The sequence below is a fragment of the Blennius ocellaris genome, assembly GCF_963422515.1.
Source record: "Blennius ocellaris genome assembly, chromosome: 14".
Lineage (NCBI taxonomy): Eukaryota > Metazoa > Chordata > Actinopteri > Blenniiformes > Blenniidae > Blennius > Blennius ocellaris.
Window position 1 is genome coordinate 12,977,427 of NC_137663.1, and position 17,785 is coordinate 12,995,211.

The 17,785-nt window shown below is 41.8% G+C and overlaps 1 protein-coding gene across 3 annotated transcripts in view; it reads left to right on the top strand.

Annotated features, from left to right (window-relative positions):
• nbeaa (neurobeachin a) overlaps positions 1-17,785 on the top strand; it is a gene marked incomplete at both ends in the record, with an annotated part of 86,916 nt that overhangs the window by 20,122 nt on the left and 49,009 nt on the right. For all 3 annotated transcript variants that reach the window (XM_080509256.1, XM_080509257.1, XM_080509258.1), the window contains 5 exons: positions 8,958-9,189; positions 12,353-12,453; positions 14,420-14,515; positions 14,783-14,904; positions 17,420-17,546. In XM_080509256.1, the coding sequence (XP_080365382.1) occupies positions 8,958-9,189; positions 12,353-12,453; positions 14,420-14,515; positions 14,783-14,904; positions 17,420-17,546 (678 nt within the window). The remainder of the gene's footprint in view (positions 1-8,957; positions 9,190-12,352; positions 12,454-14,419; positions 14,516-14,782; positions 14,905-17,419; positions 17,547-17,785) is intronic.

The window sequence follows — 17,785 nt, forward strand, 5'->3', positions numbered from 1 at the left end:
ATAAAAATCAAATAGAGGATTGTCAAGTAAAAGACGTTTTTGCCACTGCTGGGCCAATAATGTTTTACTCAATGTCAAAACCCACAATAATAATGTTGTACAAGTATGAGTTTAAGACCGTTTTTGTTTTTATTCCTTGGAAATGGGTCCGAAAAAGAAGTGGAGATGTCTTCTGTTTGGTGTCCAACACTGCTTTCACACTGAACCTGACTGACTGTGCTGATTGAGTGAACAGATCTGAGTCTGTATAGCACAGCCGACCCGGATTCAAATCAAAGAGAAAATGCTCTTCATCTCCGCTCCATCTGGTGCACAACTTGTGATGTTACCCCGTTGATGATATCGTCACTGTGGCAACGGAACACAACGAGATAAACAAAGGTCAAGACGCGGTCTCCGTGACTCGGTGATGAATCCCTCCATGGATCAGTTTGCCCTGCCAGTTCAGTGCTTTTTCTGCAGGATATTTAACACAATCAACTCATTCCTTGGTATTGGCTGCTTCTCTGTTGACGATTACAACGATGTGTTGACGGCACGATGGAGCCAGGTCAACATTTCCAGTGTCCGTAATACACCCAGTGAGGGGGGGGGGTAAATAAGAGGGTGCTGTGTCTGTGTAAAATTCGCATTTTACTCAGCTCCTGGGGGTGTTCTGCGTTGCAACGGCCTCAAAAAACAAAAAGGACATGTTGGATGTGATTCCCAGACAACTGATTGAGACAGTCAGATGTTAGCTGATTGCAACAATTGGTGACTTGGGAGTAAAGGGCTGAGAAGCCTGTACTGCTTGACATCACATATATGTGTCTGTTCATATATTCTGAGCTTATGAGCAAAGGGCATAAAAAAACAATGGCGTATCGATTGGCTATAATCAATTTATGCATCAACACCATAATTTTGTATTAACTTGCCCACTTTTTTAATTCACAACCAAAGTAAGATGCTATTGGCCCTGATGGTGTCATAGCGGCTACATAATAAAACATATTTAATACATCATGCACACATATTGTATATACAGCCTACTAGTCTGTGCTTATTCGCTATATTTTCCCCGAAATTTCACCCAAAATTGCAATTTTTTTACATCTCTAAAAAAATATTTTTTTTTAGCAAAAGGGAGTTATCCCATCGCAATTTAGTGATTTAATTTTTTTTTAGTTTTATTACAGACTGTGTGTGTGTGTGTGTGTGTGTGTGTGTGTGTGTGTGTGTGTGTGTGTGTGTGTGTGTGTGTGTGTGTGTGTGTGTGTGTGTGTGTGTGTGTGTGTGTGTGTGTGTGTGTGTGTGTGTGTGTGCTCCTAGGATCAGATCTTCAACCCCTTTGACCTGAGCTGTGATTTCTGCAGTGTTCTTCTCTTCTGTCCTGCCCTTCCTCCTTACAGTCTGAAATGAAAGCGCAACAGCTCCAATTGATATTCCATTCACTCAAGACTGATAATGTTTATTTTGTTCCCGTGTGTGTGTGTGTGTGTGAGAGTGAGTGAGTGTGTCTGCTGACTGTGATTATGACGTTTTTCGCTCTGAATAGAGTTTTATGAGTGGGGGTTTTTATCCCATCTGCCATCTGTGCATTCACTGGTACATGGACCCCTGGGAAATGCAGTCCAGGGGGCGATTGCCTCCAACGTCTGTCTGGAGGCAACTGCCAGTCATTATTGATGTTTTTTTATTTGATATCCTCATCCTTAAACATAAAAAAAAAAAATGTTTTTGCTGCATCCTCTCCTCACAAACACTCTCTAAAAGTTCCAAAACAAATCACATTTGATCGTGATTAATTTGTTTAGCTGTTATTTTTAGGATTTCTACATGATTGAGTAAATTTTCATGTCTTTGTGAGGCGTCATTCCCATTTCTCCCTGTGTCTTAATTGTCAAGCTACTTATGTGCATGTCTTGGACATATATTACATTATATGGTGGGGCAGTGTTACTCAATCTTCTATCGGAAATTAGTGTGAAGTGTATCCAAATTAGATGATTTCCTTGGTAGAAATGGTGAATAAAATTGTATTTACCTTTTAAAGGGTTAAAACGTGTCCATTCTTGGACTAGGTTTCAAACAATTTTTGATTTTTAATACTACAAAACAAAGGGAACCTGTGAAGAAGATATACTCAGATTAACTGTCTGGAGATTCACAAAGGAGCAGCTGTAATAATAATCGTTTTGACTAATCAAGTATCGAGTGAGTGTTTAATATTCTGTGAAAGTCACATACATAAATCAGCTTCAGTCTTGTTGTGACTCTTACTATAGCTGTACTATTCTGTTTAATTGAGCTTTATGTTTTTAAAGTCCATGAGCTTGCATATACTCAACTTAAAGCTTTGAAAAAAATAAAGAGATGTAAAAGAGGTTTATCCTCTGATTCTCAGCTGAATCTCATGAATCTGAGCTGGTGATAAAATTAACTGCTGCTCTTATCAATGCAGTTTACCAAAAAAATGAGGTCATGCAGAAAACAGAGTGTGGATTATTGAGTGTTTAGTGGCCAGTTTAGCTCTCGTGTAATCCATATCTTTGTGGAGATTTGCTATGGTCATCACTGGAGCACTAAACCCTCCACTGCACGTTGTAAGGCTGCGGGCAATAAAATCGCTCTGCCGTCCTGATAAGAAAAGCACAATAGCGCTCAGCCGCTGGCTCGTCCCTCGTTTTCCCTTTCTCTCAGTCCCACTCTTCCTCATCGCCGTCCTCTCCTCTGTTACAACCAGCTTCCTCTTGCCCCTTTGCAGTTCGCACCTTTCATTCTCTTGTTTGCTTTTCTCTCCCTTTCATCCCCCCCCAACTCTCCTTCAATTTCGCTCTCCTGCGCTCCGATGAGCCCTCTTGGCGGAGCGTTAAGTGTATAATCTGTGATCTCGTGTCTAGATGGGCCTCTCGTCTCCTCTCACTCTGTGCACAAAGGGCTGAATGGCCGCGACTCACTCAGGGGACACAAATGAGTAATGAGCCACCACCCCCGTCTCCCCCCCACACACACACACACACACACACATGCACACACACGCGCACACACGCGCACGAGCACGTCAAACAAACAAACACACAGACGGCACTACACCTCTCCCAGGGGCTTTGAAGTTGCATATTGATGATGGTGGCTCCAAAGGCTCAATTGAATGTGTAGAAGCAGAAGAGGTAGCTATTGACCGTCCGCTCGCTTCTCTGACCTGTCATCTCTGACGGCTGTAATGAGCAACAGGTGCCTCTTTTGCCAGGTTGGGCCTCGATCATCATCCAATATTCAACAGTCAGTCAGAGTAATCAGCCAGTGTAATCACTTGTTTGATGTGCCATCACAGCACTACATAATGGATCGTGATGGGTCTGTGAGAGATTGTTTTTGACTAAATAATTGCTATTGTGATTAATGCTTCACCTTTCAGAATACACAAGCATTTGGCAAAAAACTTAATGCGATGTAATTATAACCAGAATGTTGATAGTTCTGATAGTCCGAGCTAAACTAACTGCTTTGATGATTATATGTGCATACATTTTAAGAAACTAAGGATTAACATAATAGTGATTTGATTTTTTGCTGGCAGCCAATGTTTTAGTTGGTCACAGACCTAAAGGTACAGGTATAAAGTGAATATAATGAGTATATAATGGAAGATCCTTTAAATCAGTGGTGTCAGACATATGACCCATGGGCCAATACCAACCCACCATAGGGTCCAATCTGGACAAACTCCCAAGAAAATGGTAAACATTTTCAATTTTCTTTCTACAAATTCAGCAAAACTGATGTCCGAGCTGAGATATCAGTGATGGAGACATGTAAGCTCGCTCCCTCATCTTTATTAAAACTAGCCTCAAAGTCATGCTGTCAGAGTGAGTTTGTATAAATATGCATAATGAAACAGTTATAGGAACATTTCACAGTACTTTCCACGAGTGGGTATCATTAAAAATGTACTTTATATTGAAGTTGTCGTAGTTTTTGGTAGTAATTGTTTGGTTTTACATAGACATTTTTTAGACACAAGAAAAACATTTTAAGTTTAGACTTAGGTTATTATGGCATGATTTTATCAGTCTGGCCCACTCGAGATGAAATTGGGCTGTAAGTGGCTCGTGAGCTAAAATGTGTTTGACACCCATGCTTTAAAACCTCAGATACAATTTTACTGATTTATCTCAACTGTGGGGATGAAAAAATATAGGCCTCATAAGATGTACAATATATTTCTCTCACAGGGCTAAAAGCTATTTCGCTTTTGTAAATATGCCTGCAATTATTAGCTTAAACGTTCTTATGGTCAGTAACACAGGCACATGTAGATTTTTAAAACTCTGTGAGCGTCAAGATTCAGAGTTAGATACCGTGTCCCAGATGTGGTGTGCATAGGCTGTCGGGTTTGTTCTGGGTCAGAGATTTTTCCATCGTCTGTGAGGTCAAAGTTGTATTTTTATTTTTCAAAAGTGCTCAGGGAAACAGGCCTCAATTTGTCCATGATGTAATATCTCAAAAGAAAACTTACTGTTACTGTTGTTTCACTTTTGGTATACCCAGTGGTGAAAGTCTGTCTATGCCTGGCCCCAGTCATGTTGGAGCTTTTAACCTTGTCTTGCTTTGTGTGCACTTTGTGTGTGCAGTTCAAGATAACACTTTATTATTTCCTGAATTCAGCAGAAATGCACAAACCATGCTAACTATATGGACAATTGCTTTATTCTTCTCAAGTGTTCCTTTCAGCCATGACAGCGTGACAGAGAGCCTTCATAAAGAAAAGCAGGACTCGGGCTGTCATTGAATTGCATTACTTACTCCTGTGCTTCTGCCACTGCGAAGTGTTTGACGGGAAAAAGGCCGATTGCCCTTGAAGCAGCTCAGGATTGTGCGAGCTGTGGAGCTGGTGAGAAAGGGTCAGACTGACACAGGGACTTTGTTTCATCAACCTCCCTATGAGAGCTGTTTTTTTTGGCTGGTTCTGGAGCCTGCTCATATAAGCTCTTTGTGGCCCCCATCCACTCCTCCTCATCCTTCTCCTCCCCCCCCCCCCCCCCCCCAGCTCAAACTCCCACCTCCCTGAGTGATGCCAAGCTGAGTGCCAGCTTCCTCAGGGGTCTGAATGAGGCGGTGCTGCAACGGCCCGAAATAGAAAACAGCAGAACAGGGAGGACGAGGTCACGCATAAATGAGCAATTATAGAGCCGGTGCTTTACGTGAAAATTAACTTTTAGAAAAATCTGAATCGTGTCACAACCACTCTGGCAGACAGATTTCTCAAAGGCTTGTAAATACTCACAATATGAGCAGATTAGTCATCAGCGATAAATCCAGCGAGAGGTCTTCTTACATTTCTAACTTCAACACTGACTGATTGTGTTACAAGGTTAGACGTGACCTACTCCATGGTTTGACCTGTATATTCCAGGTCCTGTAGGCATGTAACAGGCAGACTTGTATGCACCAGCTTCGGCTTCTTATATGTACCTGTCAGGGATTCAATGGGAACATCAATCGTGGGAAATGAGCTTTTACTTCCTTAGCAACTGGCTGACAACTGGCTGTTGACTCAGCCGTCGATTTCCTTGCTGTGCGCGTGCGTGTGTGTGTGTGTGTAAGACAGAGAGAATGGAACATACAGCCTCAAGTGGCACGCCTGGGGAGCAATCATTGTCATAAAGCTGCCAAAACAAACGTCTTCAACCAGTTGCCAAGTTGCCGACAGTGAGGTCAACACTGTAGGAGAGCGCGAGGGCAGCGCTGCCAAGCCCCTTCGTCCCGAGGCATGCGCCATAATCTGGATCCCCGCGTGTGTTTATGTGTTGTTTAACCACTGCAGTAAACGCCTCTTGTGCGTGCTCACTGATGTGACTGCCGGTTCCCTTCCCTAAGAGCGCTCCCATTATGGGTGGGAAGTGACATTGTGGGCCGGCTGAGTGGGGTGAAAAGAGCGACTGAAGGTTACGAGTGTTTATGCAAAAAAGAGTCATGTTTCCCCATAAAACTAATTAGCGATCTTTTGTCAGTGTGCATGGCGGTGGTGGCGATGGTGCTTGAGTGCGCTCAAGTGTGCTCGGGCTGTTTGTGATCGTCCTTATTGCTGTTTAGGCAGCATGTTTATTTATACATCAATTAAAAGCCCCATTTCAGCAAATAATGGGCTCAAGCATCCATCACTTTTATTGAAGCCACATGAAATGGAGAAGATGCATTTGATTTGATAATTTTTCCCTTTCACCATTTTTTTAGGCACTGAATTCCCCGTTTTCTTTTCCATATATGTTGTCGGTCCAGGAGGCTCTTTTAATCACACTTTTCAATGGGAAGACATCATACAATAATGACATAAATTTTTCTCTGCATGTTTCTTATGCTCATACTTGGTTTTTATTTGTGAGGCTATATTGTTTGTCACGAGAGTTGATTTGTTGCAGTGGTTTGCATCACCCCTCTCATCTTGCTGTGATGTTCTTGGCACGGGTGGGAAGTGTAAGCAGAGGGGGGGATTATGCTTGCGCTGTAACATGTGTAGGTATACCCTTGGGATGTGTGCAATCCACTGTTCGAGTGGCTGTGTTATCAACGAGCAAGTATCTACACAGACTATGCACTGTGTGCCCCGCAAAGCTGTTGTTGTTTAGTGCACCGAGACTCCTCAGACTGGCAGGTTGTATAGATGTGGTAGGACACAGTGGTCCCTGGTGCTCTTTATAATTGGGAACCTCAGAGGAGCGGGGAAAATTCGATCTCGGATGAATTAATCCTTCCTCCTTTTATTCCATACCTCGTTCAGGGGTCCTCTCTAATCTGTGCTAATGCGTTCACGGAGTGCACTGGATCAATTCACTTCACTGGGACTGAGAAAGAGCGAGAGCTTGAGCTGGTTGGACTGAGCAGAGCAGCGGGATGAGAAGCCGGTAGAGGAATATAGAGATTGGATACTTTGAGATGAGCTGCTTTAATGACACAGTCTGAGATATGAAACCTGATCAATCACAGGGTGACGGCAGTGAATCTTAAGGAAACAGCAACTCCCAAGGATTAACCCTTAATCTTAAAGGTTTCGCCTGGCCTGAGATGGTCCGTTGATGGTGCTGCTGCGAATAACAAATAAATGTTCAGCTAATGATAGCTGCAGCTAATGGTCCGTCATATGTCAACATTATATATGGCACCACGATTTTTCTTTAACTTGCAACCATTTCTAGCAGTTGAAGTGATAAGTCTTACTCTTCACAGTCATTTTACAGTTTTTATCAGATTCGGTTTAGTTTTCCCCCCTTTCTTTTGGATGATATGCAGCACTTGTCTCGAAGTTCAAAATCAAGATTGTGTTCAGGCTTCAGTGCCGTCACTAGCTGTAGGTGGACGCCTCCTCACTATATTTGAGATTCTTCAAATTAGGCCAATGTGTTGACACTCACAAGTAGATGAAAAGACTTAAATGTTGACGGTGAAAGGTCAATGTGACTTTCTCTTTGTCCCACATTTTTAAATGCATCATGTTGGCATCACCTTGAAAGTCTTTTACCTAAAATTTAAACTCAAAGATAATCGTATTAGGTTATGGTGTTAAAAGATTAAAAGTCACCCAACTTGAAAAACACGACGTGCCAATAAATAAAAGCTTTCAACAATCTCCGAGTGCTTTTTTGTCCTAAAACAGGCCTCACACCTGAAATTATATACTAGCGACCTAAAAACTATCTTTGAATAACATCTTTTTAACGAAAGAGCTGATAACATTGTTTCCCCACACTTATTTTATGAGTTGAGATGATAAAAACTATAATACAATCTGCAACTTTCTGCTTGCCTGCAACCAAAACAAGCTTTCACAATTGTATTTATTTTATCAAACAATCACACACACACTCAAAATAGGTGTGCACATGCAAATTCAGCATAGACATGCCCCAAAGCCTGGATTTAAACAGGATATATTCTTACTTCTCGGTGAGTGTGCCAACCACTACGGCACTGTTCTCTAACCTTAAACGGAATTTAGTTGTTTTGCTATTTTAATTGTATTAAATGACTAAAAGGAATCCTTGAATTAACATAAATAAACCTTTCAAGCATGTTTCCTCTTCTCCTTCTTCACAATGTGGACAATAGTGGACAGTCTTTTCTTTTTCATCTTGCTGTAAAATCAACTCTTCTTCTTTTTTTTTTTCTCTCGCACACCATGCAGATAGACCATGGCTACAAAAATCATAACGCTTATCCCTCTCCATGTCTTGCTAGCTTCTCATAATCATTGCATATCCCTGTTCCATCTGATTTAATACCCTCAATGGTGCACTCTTGGCTTGCTGGTTTCCATGGTTACCATTTCCTGGATAGAGCAGTATGCTGAGGATGAACTGTGTGGGTACGATTGTCTTCATGTGGTGCATGAGTGAGGCGCTGTTACGTGAAAACTAAAGCAATTACAGTGCTTCAGCCATTAGGCGACAGGACATTCGTGCTGTATGCTGTCCTCTGACTTTTGCCTTCACATGGTGCAAACACCGAAATATGTTTTTCGTCAGTCTTCCTGTGTGAAGCTGCACATGTTCGCCCGCTGCTGTTTGTCTCTGAGGCGGCAGCGGGGGCCATTTTTATGCCTGCTGTATTTGGAGAGTGATTGTAGTTCACAGAGTAGAGTGCTGCCGTCCTCGCATTAGGAGAGAGCCGAAGAGGAGATGGTTGTGTGTCTGCCAGATGAAGGACGCTTATTTGTTGCAGCATGTGTGGCCCCTGGCAGAAGAAATGCTTTTCTAACCACAATCAACATCCATCAGAAGCCAGACTTACCTCTCCTGCAGACAAAAGGTTAAACGCTTCACTAAATCATTCACTCTTTTTGTTCTCTTTCTTTTTCTTCCCACCTCTTCTCCCTCTTCATCTACCTTGGTCGCCTATATATTTACCCTGCCTCCTCAAATTACATCCCTCATCCTTCCCCCGTCATCTTTCTCCTCCTCCTCCTCCTCCTCCTCCAGCTGGTGGGCGGCGAGTTCGACCTGGAGATGAACTTCATCATCCAGGAGGCGGAGAGCATCGGCTGCATGGTGGAGCTGCTGTCCCACTGTGAGGTGACATGCCAGGCCGAGATCTGGAGCATGTTCACCGCCATTCTCCGCAAGAGCGTGCGCAACCTGCAAACCAGCACCGAGGTGGGCCTCATCCAGCAGGTGCTGCTCAAGATGAGCAGTGTGGACGACATGATTGCAGGTGAGACGTGTGTTTATGAGCCAGTGGTGATGTGCACAAAAATACACGAGAGATGAAAATAAAGAGAATTGAAATTTTCCACAGTTTAATTTTATTGTTTTTCGATTGTTTGTATGATTACACCACTACATTTGAGAGGTGACTGAGTTTGATGTCATAATTGTAATAATATTGTGTTGATTCGCTCGTTAAGTTCAACTGAACTTACATCAGTCAGTTGGAAGTTGGACGATTTTGCACAAACATTATTTTGTTCGGTTTGAGTAAATCTGTTATTATTAAAGCCTTTTTTTTTTTTTTTAAACCACAAGCGCTCCATGTAGCACAATCTTGCATAACACCCATTTCCATTTTTTGATTACTTAAAAAAAAGAAGAGAAGAAAACAAATCTCTGAAAAATACAACACTCATGACAATGACAAGAAGCAGCCACAAAAACACCTGAGATAAACGCTATACTGTACATAGGTATGCTTGTGTTTATTTTTTATGGATGTAATTACACACGATTTAACAGCTAGTTAGAAAGAATGGGGTTGAGAGAGACAACAGCTCCTCATAGTTTTTCATAACGAGCTCCTCGAAAGTTAAGTTACATTAACTGGGTCATTATTTCATAATAAGAATAATAATCGGTTCCCAAAAGTGTTGCTGCATAAAGTAGTGGTGTTTCCAGTGATGGAATGAGCTGTTTGCCACATGTGTGCATTTACATCTGTTGTTCCTTAACTGGAATCATCGCATATGAATCACAACTTGATCTATGACAGCATTACTGTCTGACTATAACACCCATACATTTCTCTGTTGGTCATCCTTTCTGGTGGCTTGTAGCAAAGTTCCCACTATTAGTTTTATATTATTATTATTATTATTATTATTATTATTATTGTGCCGTATTGTCATGTGTTTTTCACTCCAGTAGAAAAAAACTGAAACCATGCGCCACTGGTTGTTCTTAAGGTCGACTGCTTCCTCCACTCGTCTCCAGCACTACCTCACCAAGGTAGTGATTTCACCCGGCTGAAAGAGACACCCTTACAAGTGTCTGTCAACACCCCTGCATTCAGGAGTGGGGAAAACCACAAGCCACATTGAAAACATCACGTATCTTCAGATTGCTTGTTGTGTTGAACCTTTTCATTTGTGGTTAATATCTGACATTACATTATTGATGTAATACTCCACTCTTGCTGCTTTTTGGGTAATTTTAGATCATAACCAGGAACTGAAGATATGTTTAGCTGCCTTCCTCTTTTTTTCCCTATTTCTTTCTAACAAAGACACCTTCCACATACTCATGTGTTTGCCCTGCAGTCAGACATCTATAACAACCCCCCGATGCAGCAGAAGCAGAGTAATGACCTCAGGATATTTCTGTGTGTGCTGCTGTTTCTACAATGCGTTTGATAGCAAAACAGCACATACGCGGTCCTTTCTTCTCAGTGATCACATTGACCTTGACTTCCCTTTAATCGTGCCTCAGAGTGAACCGCCACCCCCACCCCTACGCACCCTGCGTCCTCTCTGTCCTACCTACAGCCGCAGGATAATGTGTTTTATAACTTCTTTGACTTATTACTGCTCGCCACAGCAGTGCGCACGCCTGCTTGGATCAATCCAGTGCCGATTCTCACAGACTCTCTCCCTCACTGAACCGTGATCCCAACACTTTTCCAAAACTATTTAAAATGACCTACATGGATTGATCGTGCCAAAAACAGAGCTTAGGGGTTTTGAATCTAGGACATTGTGTATTGCATTTTCCCTCTCACACCAGGCACCTCCTCCAGCCTCCTGCTTTATTCCCTGTCGCCGGGCACTGGCTAATGAAATATTGTGGGAAGACTCTATTCATATCGAGCAGGCCTAATGGGAAAGGAGAGCCTTTCTAAGCAGATTGCCTCACTCTGAGAAGGCCGTGCAGCTCCTCTGCCATATCCTTACCGATCTGCTGTGCAAAGTGAAAGTCAATGAAGCAGGAAGGTCATTTTGACAATCCCATCGGCCCGCTGTGTTATTTAATTCATATATGAAAATATTCAGAGGGAATTACATTTATAGTTTCTTGTTTAACAGCCGTTAAACAAGAGCTCTTGTGCAGCGTTGAAGAAGTCAACGACAGACCTTTAAAGTGACTGCTGCTTGTTGGAATTAGAACAAGATGAGATGCCTTTTGTTTAAGACTGATCACACAACTCGGTGCACACCCCCACAATATATTAAAGGCTGACATCCAGAGGGGTTTAAGTGACATTTAGAAAACATAACTCTTTGGCATCAAGAAGTGGACAAATTCTAATAATAAAAAATATCTTCGAGTCTGTATCTCTAAAGGTTACAGCTAACAATTATGATCGGTTAATCTGTGAATATTTTTCTTCAATATTCAATCAGTTATTTGCTCTTTAAAATGTCAGATAATGTAAAAGTATACTAACCCAAAGCCCAAAATGTCTTGTTTGATGAAATACTCAAAGGATAAATTCACAGATAGAAGGGAACATAAATATAACTTCTCATAAAAAATAGGACTTTTCTAGCACTTTAACCATTATATATATTCTCAAAGCAGCCAACCAACTCTGGAAATAAGCTCCTGAACTGTACTATCATCCATGTGTTTATATGATTGTATTTTATGTGAAGCTGGTGCAGTGCAAGTCCTCATTTTAATGCTTTTGTTCATGTTTTCTACTCAATTATTTGTGCGCATAATGTGCAGCATAAGTGAAGCTAAATTAGCTTCAGTCAACGGGTCTAATGTGCAGCATAAGTGAAGCTGTCACTGGATTGAAGACTCATCTGTTTGTTTGGCCTCATGTATCTGATGTATTCGGATCACTGCACACAACATGACTTTACAAAGTTGTATGAGTTCACTGTATGGAGAATGCTGTGCAGAACAAGTCGCTGAGGGGATTTAAGAATGTGTGTGTTTTTCATACAGTAGAAAGTGCGGCTCTGAATTCTGACAGCATTGAAGGATAAATCCTTCATCGCAGACGGTATACAAACTGTCTCTGTTTTATGCCCCCGACATATTTTATCAGATTAATGTCAGCGGAGGGCCATCCAAATGCTGACTCACAAAACATACGCGCGCACACACACGCTCGGATTGTCTTTTTCCCTGCCGCTTATCTGTGCTCTGTTTCTCAGACCTTTTGGTGGACATGCTGGGAGTCATGGCCAGCTACAGCATCACAGTCAAAGAGCTAAAGCTGCTCTTCAGCATGCTGAGGGGAGACAATGGCATCTGGGTGAGTTCAACCTTAACAAAAAATCATTTCTAGATTGCTTGTGTGTTCTTAGGGTTAGGGTTAACATATCAGTGGCTCAGATATTGTGTTGAATTCTTCTTTATCTCTACTACTACTACTACTACTACTACTACTACTACTACTACTACTACTATTATATTGATCTTACTAAAATCCTGGTTAGTAGTTGCAGCAGTATATTAATCTGGTGGACCCTTTTGGTGGTCCGTGTTATATTTGACTTTGTCCATTCATTTTTGTAGTTCTTATGACTGAAGAGGCTTTGCTTGTTGATCCCTCTTTCAGTATCCATTTTTTCCCCTATAAACACTGACAATTGTTTTCACATCTGATTGATTCTGGTTAAAACATAATTTTGCTTTTGTTTGTTTTCACACAAAAACCCTTTTACCGCTGTGTAGAACAGTTTTTTTTAATCTGTTTATTATTCTTTTTAATAGACTTGATTTCTCACTGATGTGTCTGCTGCTAAATATATGAGACATTGTAGTTTTTTTGGCATGTCACTATTACACAAATAATAGTAATGGAAGCTTTATTTATTTTGTACTGGATTAATTGTTCAGCATGAGTTTGTTTGTGTTCTATTAATCTGGACGCCAGTTAATGGGATGATTGCGCTAACAGAAAGGAATGGAGGAAGTAAGTGTGTGTATGTTGTGGTATTTAATTGTGGAGATATGACAAGGCAAGGGCAATTCAGCTCACATTCAGAACAGTTCCCTGTAATTGGCTTCATTAATAATACATTCAATTTATGTGTTACTTTTGTTAATTTGTGAAAGAAAAACATGTGTGGTCAAGTGTGAAGGTGAAAGAGTTCATGTGCAGTTTAGTACATGTATGTGCACTCTGGGAACACATCTTTCATCATTACTGATCGCACAGCAGCTGCTCTTAATACTCCACTGAAAGGTTTGTTTTCGTTCCTCTCCTTGTTTAGACTGTTTTTCCACCCTTCTATCTCTGCATTTGAAATATTGTTGACTTATTCCAAGTCAGCCAAAATAACCTTTCGTTGTCAAAAAGCTGCCAAAAAGGCCTTTCTTTTTGGGTATTGCGAGTGGGTGCAGATTATTGAAAAGAATGCAAGATTATTACATTTTCCCAAAGCATCGATATGAGCGCCTCGTGTCCCCGTTTGCTTCAGGCTTTTAAAGAGAAACCACACACTGCTCATTTTTTCACCAAACTTATTCATTAAAATCCAGTTCCTACATGAGCTGACTCATGATTACTTTAGATTCTGGCTACAGTGCCAATGCCTATTAATAAGATTAGAGTGGGCAGAATTCAATACAGACTCAAATTGTATTGGTTCTTGTGATCTGAACTGCCCCCTGTAGTTTTCTGATATGCCCAGTGTTCACTCTGTTTGTTGTGGTAAATAATAGTATAAACTGTGACGATATAGGATAGCTTAATGAGGCTGAACTTCTTCCTTTTTAACATCAGTACTTGCTGTGGGGTTCACAAGGCATTTGTGGTAATTTGATTCAGCAGACCAGTATCATGTCTCATGAATCTCCCCTCTACGATCTTTGGCCACTGATCAGTGGACCATATCTGCACCTTCATCCGTACCTTTAACCATCTCTTAGTGCCTCCTCTTTCTAATATCTCGAGCCAAACCATCCACCGTACCCCTATATCCCTGTCTTTCACCCTCTCTCCTCCTCTAACAGCCCTCTCCGGAGACAGATCGATTAAGGGTTGCCATGGTATTGATGAGGGGTTGTCGGGAGTGATTGAAGAGTTATCGATCCAAGTGGTGTTGTGGTAGAGATGTGATGTCACACCGTGTTTTTTTCCCCCCCAGCAGAATCGAAGGTATGTCACGTGATGATAATGATCACTCTCTCCTCTCCTCTCCTCTCCTCTCCTCTCCTCTCCTCTCCTCTCCTCTCCTCTCCTCTCCTCTCCTCTCCTCTCCTCTCCTCTCCAGCCGAGACACGCCATCAAGCTCTTGTCCGTGTTGAATCAGATGCCTCAAAGACACGGTCCTGACACCTTCTTCAATTTCCCAGGACGCAGTGCAGCGGTGAGACTGACCAATACACCCTCGCACACAGCCTCACACTCAAATACACCTGAATCGCATTCACAGAAATGAGTCTAATTCATTCCTTGTGCTCTCAAATTACTAAAGAGTTCTTCATGCCATTCCTGTTTACTGTCAGTCAGCGCATCTTAATTGGCACTTTACTCCCCTAGTGCAAGCAGCTGAATGGTGAAAAGGAACTGACATGACATATTGATTGGTGTAAACATTGGCAAGAGCAATACTGATGTGTGTATCCTCTTCCAGGCTATAGCGTTGCCACCAATTGCCAAATGGCCGTACCAGAATGGATTCACCATCAACACTTGGTTCAGACAGGATCCTCTCAACAACATCAATGTGGATAAAGATAAACCCTACCTCTACTGGTGAGTCACTCAAAGTTGCTCCGGATGTCCCGAGTAGTGCTTTAAAAGTTTCGTATAAATCAGCACTTTGTAGAACTTAAATCTAAAAACTTGGAATTTCCTTTTTTTTCTTACACATCCTATTAACCTACCGATGTCACACTGACATTTTTGTGGGTGCTGTTTCAGAGAGGTTTAATTAAAGAAAAGGGATCTGAAAAATTAATGATGTGAATCAGGTTTTTGTGTCAGTCCTTCTGGATCACAGAGCTGAAGTTTGTAACTCGGGGTTCATCATTTTCTGTGTTTTCATGAGTCATCAAGAGGAAAGACGACTAAAAGAGGCATAAATACCACTATCAAAACTTAATAATCTCCCACATTTGGTATGAAGACCATTCAACAAATACTTATGTGTTAGGTCACCGAGGGTTAACTTGGTGTTGGTTTGAAGGTTAAGAGGATTGAGAAAAGCAGGACGTTGCTCTTTCCGGAGCATGTGCTGTTGTGCCTCTGTGCTGTAAACAATCAGAGGCAGCTAAGATTTTATGTTGTTTGTTTCAAAGTCATTTCTTCAAACTTGACATTTTCTGCGCAACGATTGACATTTCAGAGGTCATTATGACCTTATGTGTTATTTGAAGGGTTTTGAGGAGGATGATGATGAGATCATATTGGGTGGACCTCAATTGGACACTGTGTACTCCTTTATTCGTAAACATGTTCTCTCACAAGAAAATATGAAGAGTAAGAGATGCGTTTGTTAAGAATCGTGCTTCGCATTAGTATTCATGCTACCTCGACGGAAAGACACTTTGGATTCGTCAAGACACTGTGGTGAGGTAGAATACAAAACTCATGGACAACATGACATATGTTCAACATCTTGAGAATATTTTTTTGAAGAATGGCCACACATTTACCCTCACTTAAGAATGACCTGATTAAATTTCAGTGTCCCCAAAATCAAGGGCGTTATGATCTCATCCGCCCTTTTTTTAATGAATGCTGTGTCTTGGTAGAAGTCCACAATGAATACTTGTAATGTCTTCATTCAACATGCCTGCAAATATTACAAAGGTTAGACAAATTATGAGCAAACTTTTTAATATGACTACAGTTTCCATCTTAACAAGAAGTTGAACATTTTTTTTGCCCAGATGTTCTTGACCAAAGGTCCTCAGATGAAAAACATTCAACACGTCACACTGAATGATACAGACAGTAAAGTTAATGGATAATGATTTGAGACGTAACTTTAAATGTCAGGCTACTCCATTATGAGTGCAGTGTTGGGTAGATGCCTCCAGTTCCGTGCAACTCCGGACCTCTCTGGCCTCACCGTTAGTGTTGTAAGTGCAGGCCCTTAGCCACTGCGTTGCTTCATTAGCTCTGACCTTTTATTTAATTGAACCCCTTTACGCCACCACTTGGCTTCTTTCTTCCAGCTCTTCACTCCGCGATGCTAACGAAGGCCACCTCCCAACACACTCACACACCCACACACACACCCCCTATCGCCGAATGGATCTCTGCTTCATTATCGACAGGAAGATTTCTCCAAGGAATCAGGTAGCTTGTGACATGCAGGAAGGAAGACAAGCATCTGTAAATCCTCCCGATATCATCGCAGAGATTAGCTGAAATCATGAAAAGTGTTGAGATGTTGATCTTGTTTCCTTAGTAACGGTTTGTCAGGTTGTCGTGGTAAGCTAAGGTGCGAGGGTGGGAGGGTGTCCTCTTCTCCTTTGGCTCCTTTGGTCTTATCATCCTCCCCCACATTTAGCTGCTACTCCAGCTGCCTGTTTGACACTGGCCTCCACAGCTGCACCAAGGCCCCGATAACACTCTGCATGCACTCCTAATGTGTACCAGGGATTCACTTGAGAGGGATTTCTATCTTCTCCCTGGCTCTGCCGTGTGTGTGTGTGTGTGTGTGTGTGTGTGTGTGTGTGTGTGTGTGTGTGTGTGTGTGTGTGTGTGTGTGTGTGTGTGTGTGTGTGTGTGTGTGTGTGTGTGTGTGTGTGTGTGTGTGTGTGTGTGTGTGTGTGTGTGTGTGTGTGTGTGTGTGTGTGACATCCTTCTGCGACTATATTAGGTGGAAGAAGCCGAGTTGTGAGACAAGGTTTTACGTGAAAGTTCCAAGTGGAGGCGGAGAAATATTATGGAGGGAAAAACGGAGAGAATAAGATTAGTGATGTTTCTCACACACCTGTGATCTTGGACCCCTGCTGCTGCAGCAAAGCACTTTAAAATCCTGCTTTTTTGCGACTGGTTCTTTCTTAAATAAAGTGATATGTGGGTGTAAAATTGCTCTGTTTGTATTCAGTTTTTTGGGTTTTTTTTTTGGTGCATTTCTACTGGATACATTTTCTTCCAGTTTCATTGACTCGCATGTTAAACAGGAGCAAGTCAGAAACTTGAATGCTGCATGTTTCTCTTCGAAAACCCCCATTTTTTTATCTGAATAAATTGAAATTTTTCAAAATCAGATGTTGAGCTGATAACCTTGTTACTCTTTGTGATTCCTCTGCAGTTTTCGCACCAGTAAAGGAATTGGTTACTCTGCTCACTTTGTGGGAAACTGTCTTATCGTGACATCGTTGAAGTCAAAAGGAAAAGGATTTCAGCACTGTGTGAAATATGATTTCCAACCCCGCAAGGTAAGGGAACCGTACAGAGCTCGGGAATCCTGTGGCACATGTTACATGAGACAGTGTGTTTATGCTTTGTTCATTGCAAAACTGTATGAGTTTAGATAAGGTCTGTCAATTAAGACCTGAACACTGCCCCTTTACTGCACTGTCAGCATTATGCTGCTGTCACACCACACAAACGCGCACACGCACACGCACACGCACACGCACACGCACGCACACACACACACACACACACACACACA